The sequence below is a fragment of the Sprattus sprattus genome (assembly GCF_963457725.1).
Source record: "Sprattus sprattus genome assembly, chromosome: 21".
In the NCBI taxonomy this organism is placed as follows: Eukaryota; Metazoa; Chordata; class Actinopteri; order Clupeiformes; family Clupeidae; genus Sprattus; species Sprattus sprattus.
The window spans coordinates 12,874,524-12,884,523 of NC_137919.1; the positions used below are offsets into that span (position 1 = coordinate 12,874,524).

Here is a 10,000-nt window from a genome sequence, read left to right on the forward strand (position 1 = left end):
CTGTGGCACGACGGAGGGGTGAGACACCAGGGGGCGCTACACCTTTAAGGTTTCAGCCTCAACATGTCTATACACACACAAACACACACACACACACACACACACACAAACACACACACACACACACAATCAGCATCCAGGAGATGTCTTTACACACACACACACACACACACACACACACACACACACACACACACACACACACACACACACACACACACACACACACACACACACAATCAGCATCCAGGAGATGTCTTTACACACACACACACACACACACACACACACACACACACACACCAACACCCAGGAGATGTCCACACACACACACACACATACGCACACGCACACGCACACACACAAACACACACAATCAGCAACCAGGAGATGTCTACACACACACACACACACCACCCCCCCCCCCCCCCCCCCCCACACACACACACACAGACAGTAGTTAATGAGACCAGTCTGTGTCAAAGCAGCTCTACCTGCGCCACAGGAGTGGGTGGAAGGGAGGTCACTTAAGGATTCTCTCTCTAGGGGGGTTTGGGTGAGGACAGGGAGGGTGGGGTTTGTGGGGGGGGGGGGGGGGGGGGGGGGTTTGTCTGTTGCGGAGGGGTCACTTAAGGACCCTTGCCCTTAGGTTTGGGGACTAGACACTACAAGCAGCAAGGTGACTGGGGGTGGGGGTGAGGGGGGCACGACCTCCCTGAGGCGAGAGGGGTTGAGGCATGTGTGTGGGCAGGGTGGGTTCGAGACAGTTCTGTCCCCTCTGGGAGAACAGAGAAGAGCAAGAAGAGAGACTCATCTTTGGCCGCCACAGGCAGAGTCAACCACAGTAAGGGCAGAGACTGTCCCTAACAGAGTCAACCCTAGTAAGGGCAGAGACTGTCCCTAACGCCCACAACCACAGTAAGGGCAGAGACTGTCCCTAACAGAGACAACCACACTGAGGGCAGAGACTGTATGGGTGTTTATGTGAGCTGTATACAGTGGGGAAAATAAGTATTTGAACCCCTGCCGACTTCGCAAGTTTGGCCACTTGCAAAGAAATGTGTGATCTAGAATTTTAATGGTAGGTGTATTTTAACAGTGAGTAACAGAATATCAACAAAAAAATCCAGAAAACTGCATTTTATAAGATTTATGACTTTATTTGCATTTGATGCAAAAAAAAAGTATTTGAACCCCCAAGCAAACAGCAAGAATTCTGGCTCCCAATGGCCAGTTATGTGCCCAAAAAGCACACAGATTAGTCCTCATTAGGTCTAACAAGGTATACCTGATCTCAACTGGTGACCTGTATAAAAGAAACCTGTCCAAAGAATCATACTTCACACCTTCAACCTCACCACCATGGGCAAGACCAAAGAGCTGTCCAAGGACGTCAGAGATAAGATTGTAGACCTGCACAAGGCTGGAATGGGCTACAAAACCACCGGCAAGCAGCTTGGTGAGAAGCAGATAACTATTGGTGCGATTATTCATAAATGGAAGCAACACCAAACAACTGTCACCCGCTCTAGGTCTGGGGCTCCATGCAAGATATCCCCTCGTGCGGAATCAGTGATCATTCAAAAGGTGCAGAATAACCCCAGAACTACACAGGGGGAGCTTGTGAATGATCTCAAGACAGGTGGGACCAGACTCACCAAGAAAACCATTGGCAACACACCACGCCGTAATTTTTTGAAGTACTGCAGCACTCGCAAGGTCCCCCTGCTCAAGGAAGAGCATGTACAGGGCCATCTAAAGTTTACCATTGCACACTTGAATGATTCTAGGGAGGATTGGGAGACAGAATGTGGTCAGATGATACCAAAATCAAGCTCTTTGGCATCAACTCGACTTGCCGTGTTTGACAGGGGGGGGAATGCTGAATATGACCCCAAGAGTACATCATACCCACAATCAAGCATGGAGGTGGAAACATTATACTTTGGGGCTGTTTCTCTGCCAAGGGTACAGGACGACTCCACCGCATCAAGGGGACTATGGATGGGGCCATGTAACGTGGAATATTGGGCTTGAACTTCATTCCCTCATTCCCTCCCATTGAAAGCACAACCTTAAAGATTTGGAGAGGATCTGGAAAGAGGAGTGGACCAAAATCCCTCCTGAGATGTTTGTAAACCTGGTGACCAACTACAAGAAACGTCTGACGTCTGTGCTTGCCAATAAGGGTTATTCCACCAAGTACTAAGTCATTTTTGTCAGTCAGTTTTGGGGGTTCAAATACTTATTTTTTGCATCAAATGCAAATAAAGTCATAAATGTTATAAAATGCATTTTTCTGGATTTATTTGTTGATATTCTGTTTCTCACTGTTAATAACCACCTACCATTACAATTATAGATCACACATTTCTTTGCAAGTGGCCAAACTTGTGAAATCTCAAGGGGTTCAAATACTTATTTTCCCCACTGTATGTGTTTATATGAGCCGTACAGGTCTATGAGCCGTAAATGCGTTTATGTGAGCCGCACAGGTGTTTATGTGAGTCGTACAGGTGTTTATGTGAGTCGTACAGGTGTTTATGTGAGTCGTAGAGGTGTTTATGTGAGCCGTACAGGTGTTTAGGTGAGTCGTACAGGTGTTTAGGTGAGTCGTACAGGTGTTTAGGTGAGTCGTACAGGTGTTTATGTGAGTCGTACAGGTGTTTATGTGAGTGGTACAGGTGTTAATGTGAGCCGTACAGGTGTTTATCTGAGCCGTACAGGTGTTTAGGTGAGTCGTACAGGTGTTTATGTGGGCTGTATATGTGTTTATGCGGGCTGTATATGTGTTTATGTTAGCATTACAGGTGTTTATGTGAGCTGTACAGGTGTTTATGTTAGCATTACAGGTGTTTATGTGAGCTGTACAGGTGTTTATGTTAGCATTACAGGTGTTTATGTGAGCTGTACAGGTGTTTATGTTAGCATTACAGGTGTTTATGTTAGCATTACAGGTGTTTATGTGAGCTGTACAGGTGTTTATGTGAGCATTACAGGTGTTTATGTGAGCTGTACAGGTGTTTATGTTAGCATTACAGGTGTTTATGTGAGCTGTAAATGTGTTTATGTTAGCATTACAGGTGTTTATGTGAGCTGTAAATGTGTTTATGTTAGCATTACAGGTGTTTATGTGAGCTGTACAGGTGTTTATGTTAGCATTACAGGTGTTTATGTGAGCTGTACAGGTGTTTATGTTAGCATTACAGGTGTTTATGTGAGCTGTACAGGTGTTTATGTTAGCATTACAGGTGTTAATGTGAGCTGTAAATGTGTTTATGTTAGCATTACAGGTGTTTATGTGAGCTGTACAGGTGTTTATGTTAGCATTACAGGTGTTTATGTGAGCTGTACAGGTGTTTATGTTAGCATTACAGGTGTTTATGTGAGCTGTAAATGTGTTTATGTTAGCATTACAGGTGTTTATGTGAGCTGTACAGGTGTTTATGTTAGCATTACAGGTGTTTATGTGAGCTGTACAGGTGTTTATGTTAGCATTACAGGTGTTTATGTGAGCTGTGCAGGTGTTTATGTTAGCATTACAGGTGTTTATGTGAGCTGTACAGGTGTTTATGTTAGCATTACAGGTGTTTATGTGAGCTGTACAGGTGTTTATGTTAGCATTACAGGTGTTTATGTGAGCTGTAAATGTGTTTATGTTAGCATTACAGGTGTTTATGTGAGCTGTACATGTGTTTATGTTAGCATTACAGGTGTTTATGTGAGCTGTAAATGTGTTTATGTTAGCATTACAGGTGTTTATGTGAGCTGTAAATGTGTTTATGTTAGCATTACAGGTGTTTATGTGAGCTGTACAGGTGTTTATGTTAGCATTACAGGTGTTTATGTGAGCTGTATATGTGTTTATGTTAGCATTACAGGTGTTTATGTGAGCTGTACAGGTGTTTATGTTAGCATTACAGGTGTTTATGTGAGCTGTATATGTGTTTATGTTAGCATTACAGGTGTTTATGTGAGCTGTAAATGTGTTTATGTTAGCATTACAGGTGTTTATGTGAGCTGTACAGGTGTTTATGTTAGCATTACAGGTGTTTATGTGAGCTGTACAGGTGTTTATGTTAGCATTACAGGTGTTTATGTGAGCTGTGCAGGTGTTTATGTTAGCATTACAGGTGTTTATGTGAGCTGTACAGGTGTTTATGTTAGCATTACAGGTGTTTATGTGAGCTGTACAGGTGTTTATGTTAGCATTACAGGTGTTTATGTGAGCTGTAAATGTGTTTATGTTAGCATTACAGGTGTTTATGTGAGCTGTACATGTGTTTATGTTAGCATTACAGGTGTTTATGTGAGCTGTAAATGTGTTTATGTTAGCATTACAGGTGTTTATGTGAGCTGTAAATGTGTTTATGTTAGCATTACAGGTGTTTATGTGAGCTGTACAGGTGTTTATGTTAGCATTACAGGTGTTTATGTGAGCTGTAAATGTGTTTATGTTAGCATTACAGGTGTTTATGTGAGCTGTAAATGTGTTTATGTTAGCATTACAGGTGTTTATGTGAGCTGTACAGGTGTTTATGTTAGCATTACAGGTGTTTATGTGAGCTGTACAGGTGTTTATGTTAGCATTACAGGTGTTTATGTGAGCTGTAAATGTGTTTATGTTAGCATTACAGGTGTTTATGTGAGCTGTAAATGTGTTTATGTTAGCATTACAGGTGTTTATGTGAGCTGTATATGTGTTTATGTTAGCATTACAGGTGTTTATGTGAGCTGTACAGGTGTTTATGTTAGCATTACAGGTGTTTATGTGAGCTGTATATGTGTTTATGTTAGCATTACAGGTGTTTATGTGAGCTGTAAATGTGTTTATGTTAGCATTACAGGTGTTTATGTGAGCTGTACAGGTGTTTATGTTAGCATTACAGGTGTTTATGTGAGCTGTACAGGTGTTTATGTGGGGTAATGTTGTGACCAAAGAGGTCACATACCTGGAACACATGGGCACCAATCTGGCCAATCAGCACACAGAGTAAAAGACATACTAACCCAAACACACACACACACACACACACACACATACACACACACATCTACACACTCACACATAGAGCACACTAACCCAAACACACACACACGTGCACACATCTACACACACACCTACACACTCACACCTAGAGCATACTAACCGAGTTTTGTCATCCTGAAACTCTATGAAGTTAAAATAAGAATGGTTAACAACATGGGAGATAAGAGGCTTTGAGTGTGTTTGTGTGTGTGTGTGTGTGTGTGTGTTAATGCCTTTCTCCTAACCAGCAGAGGTCTTCACAGGTCGAGCACTCCCACACACATGCACACACACATACACACACACGCTCACACGCCCCCAAACTGTTCTTGCCGCTTGGCTTCACCAGCACTCATGTGTTACATAACTCACCTTCAGCTCAGACACACACACACACACACACACACACACACACACACACACACACACACACACACACACACACACACACACACACACACACACACACACACACACACACACACACACACACACACACACACACACACACACACACACACACACACATACCTTAGCCACTCCCCATCAGCACAAGTGATTCCATGGTTACTGCCCCCCCATCACTGTCTCCTACCGGTCATGTGGAGCTCAAAAATAGGAGGGGGGGGGGGGGAGGTGAGAAACAGACTAGTTGTCTGCAATGGAATGAGAGAAAGAGAGGACTAAGAGAGAAAAAGAGAAGAATGACCTTTACACTATGAACTCAGGCCAGCTTAGTCAGGTTGGAAGGTTGTGCGTGTGTGTAACTGTGTGTGTGTCTTTGTGTGTGTAACTCTGTGTGTGTGTGTGTGTGTCTAACTCTGCGTGTGTGTGTGTGTGTGTGTCCAGTACTCTGGCTGTTTTTTGGTTGACTGGGCCACATCTGGGACACCCAGCCCAACCCTGCGTCTAAACACACACACCCCAAACACACACACACACCCAAAACAGACCTCCACATTCCCAAAACTCTGACACACCTTTCTGTTTCTCTCTCTTTCTATCTCTCTGTGTGTGTGTGCAGGTGGGTCTATTTAATATATTTGTGTCTTTTGGCTGTACATCAACTGGAACACACAAACACCCACCCCCAGGCATATACACAACTCCTCCCTACACTGAACATCTCCATCTGCAGAGAATGTGTGTCTGTGTGTGTGTGTGTGTGTGTGTGTGTGTGTGTGTGTCTGTGTGTGTGTGAGAACACCCTGTCTTCTCTGCTTGCATCTGTTGTTTTTGGTGTGTAGGACCCTTCAGTTATTTTCGGGAACAGCAAAACTATTTTTATGAGAAAACCCAAAAGCCCTCATCTCAAAAACAGTTTCTGTGTGTGTGTGTGTGTGTGTGTGTGTGTGTGTGTGTGTGTGTGTGTGTTTGTGTGAGTGTGTATGTGTGTCCAATAACTCCAGATAGCTGTGCGCCTGAACGTGTGTCTGTGCATTCCATTATTCTGGTTATGTCTGTGTATGTATCTCCCTTAACAACTACTTAAATATGTATTCTCACACACTCACACTCACACCAACACACACACACAACCCAACACAAACACACACACACACACACACACACACACACACACACACACACATACACACACACACACACACACACACACACACCAAAACACACACACACCAACACATATACACAGTGGCGGATCTACATGGAATTACACCCCGGGCGAGACCCCTCCCTTTTTTTTTTTACTACTGTAAATGACCAGTGGCAGAGGATGCTCCAAAATATTTTGACATCAAAAGACCGGAGGCTACAATATAACTCTATACATAACATCCATTAATTCAAATAAACAAATTTAAATAAACATGCCCTTACTGACTACATGCTAAATATCTGCCATAAGACGCTATATTAACCTATCTTTCAGGGAGGAACAATTAGCTGCTTGATTACTGCATATAATTCTATAGATTTGACTTATGACTGGTAAACTATACTTTGTCACGAAATGGAGCGAATGGCAAATGTTCCGTCTTTGAAACTGCCTTCAGAAGATGAACATTCCGTTGGCTTATTACATGGCCCAACGTCAACCGAAATGATGGAAATAAATAATAACTGAACGTGTAACAGTTTTGTTGCAAAGCACAATCTTATCGTGAAATTAGAACTCGTGTTTATTGAGTTAAAACCGAATTATTGTTGTATAATCATAGGCAGCATATTAGCAGGCTAACAAATGTAAGAGTTATTCCACCAATTAACATTAGCCATTCATCATGACATGGATACTGTAATAATCATACAGAGAGAGCATAGTGGCATACCTTTTTGTTTTGCTCGTTTCTCCTCTTCTTCTTTTCTTTTTTTTCGAAATTGGGCTCCTGATGGCTTTTGCCTTTTCCTATCCATCTCTGTGCTTATTTTGCACTCGACAATCAACAAATTTCCCATCCCCCCAACACTGTCACTCGTACAGAAGTTTAGAGTAAACCAATTCACCTGGCCCTTGGTGACACTTAATCGTTCAGCATTACCTATTTGTATAAGTCATTTCACACAATTCAGAAAAACAAAAAACGTGCAGGAATTATAGTCCTGTAATTATAATATTATGAATGTGCGTTTTTTGCAAGAAAGTCGAGGTGTGAGTGACTTGCGCCCACTAATTGTATTAGAGTATTGCTCTATAGCCTACAGTGGATCCCCCCGTCCCCCCACTTGTCTGTTCCAAGGTGAACTTTTCCCCCGCGCTCCCTCTCCTTCCCCGTTTTCACACATAGATGTCACCTTCTTAGCAAGCAGGGGCGCAAGCAGGAGCGCCTGCAGCCGCAGGGGGCGCCAATTCGCCAATTCCCCACACAGTGATATGATAGATAATAGAAAACCGCTTCGCAGCCCAGATTATTATTTATTTATTTACTTGGTCGTTCCGCCCCCCACGTGGCTTGAAAAAGTGCCGCCCCGGGCCACCGCCCGGGTGGCCCGTGTCTAAAACCGCCACTGCATATACACACACACACACACCAACACACACACAGACACGGTGGTCTTCTCACCGTTGGTGAACGCAGCATGAAGGATCTCTGCTTTTGAGTCATCATACTGTCTCTGGGAGTCCCTGAAACACACGCACACAAACACAATGACATAACACTCACAATAACAGGACACACACAATGACATAACACTCACAATAACAGGACACACACAATGACATAACACTCACAATAACAGGACACAGCAGACTTATAGCGAATGCATATGTAATGTGTAAGAGCAACAGCTAACTGAAAAGCTACCACTATTCCACCAGTAATCTACTGCTAATTCATCATTAACAGCTGATGCTACTGCTAATTCATCAGTTAACAGCTGATGCTTAAGCTAAAACTATTGCTATTAAATCACTCACCCCAAAGTAACTGCCAACACAGCAATGCTAGCTAACAATAAAACTACCACTAATGCTAATGCAAGGGTTAATGCTAGAGCCACTACTGATGTTTGACGGCTAACTTTTAATGTTTTTAATGTTTTCTTTCATGACTGAGGCTAAGAAATCATTGTAGTTAGAGTGTGGTGTGCAGCCCGTTGGGTTCATTGTAAGTTAAAGTGCTCAATAAACTTTTAAGCTGTAAGCGAGTTTGTGAATTCAACTAAGCTCCGTGTCAGGTGTGTGTTGGATGCTATTTGAACCAAAAATAATAATAAAAACAGGTAGCTGCGTTAATTGCATGTTTTTTTTTTTTATTCGTTCAATATTTCAAAGAAAAATTATTGTTTATATTGAAAGAACTAGTTTTAATCTATAGACAAACGTGAACACATAACATCCCCACTCACACATATGTCTTCTGTCCTCACACACACACACACACACACACACACACACACACACACACACACACACACACACACACACACACACACACACACACACACACACACACACACACACACACACACACACACACACACACACACACACACACACACACACACACACACACACACACACACACACACACACACACACACACACACACACACACACACACACACACACACACACACACACACACACACACACACTCACTCACTCTCTCTCACTTACACAAGCCCATAAACACATGAACTCTTATGTTGTCTTCTGGTCAAAACAGATAGTTTTGAAATTTCAGTCTTTAATAAAAAACGTTTCTTTTCATCTAAAACTCACAAGGATTCTCCATCTCTTGTGGAGTGCCACCAGGGTGGAGGGGTGGAGGGGCATAATCCCAGTGATTTTGCAGTTCATCTGGGCTGAGTGTGTGTGTGTGTGTGTGTGTGTGTGTGTGTGTGTGTGTGTGTGTGTGTGTGTGTGTGAGAGTGTGTGTGTGTGTGTGTGAGAGTGTGTGTGTGTGAGAGTGTATATGAGAGAGAGAGATACAGAAAGATGCTGTGTGGTGTGTGTGTTTTGTGTGTGTGTCTCTGCATGTGTGTGTGTGTGTGTGTGTGTGTGTGTGTGTGTGTGTGTGTGTGTGTGTGTGTGTGTGTGTGTGTGTGTGTGTGTGTGTCTGCAAGTATATACAACTACAGAGGAATGCCGTAGGGTGAAGACTGTGTAAGAGTATGAGTGAGTATGTGGGTGTGTGTGTGTGTAATCTTACAGAAGGATGTGTGTGGTTGCATTAGTCTGTTAATCTTTGGAGACGGGTGCTGTGGGGTAAGTGTGTGTGTGTTCAACTTTAGAGAGAAGTGTGTGTGTGTTTAACTTTAGAGAGAAGTGTGTGTGTGTGTGTGTGTGTGTGTGAGTGTGTGTGACTGCTGACGTGGGGTCAGAGCAGGTCAGTACAGTGTGCTCAGGTTTGGCTGCATAACAGAGAGCATGTGACTGCTCCACTTTCTACACCTATGACCACTGCGCGGCCATCGAGCGCGCATGTGTGTGTGTGTGTGTGTGTGTGTGTGTGTGTGTGTGTGTGTGTGTGTGTGTGTGTGTGTGTGTGTGTGTGTGTGTGTGTG

General features: G+C 43.3%; 1 protein-coding gene across 1 annotated transcript in view; it reads right to left on the reverse strand.

The window, feature by feature from the left end:
• The window catches only part of usp53a (ubiquitin specific peptidase 53a), a 50,317-nt gene that overhangs the window by 10,654 nt on the left and 29,663 nt on the right, over positions 1-10,000 (reverse strand). The window contains 1 exon segment of the mRNA XM_080860171.1: positions 8,053-8,114. Coding sequence (XP_080716297.1) covers positions 8,053-8,114 — 62 coding nt within the window.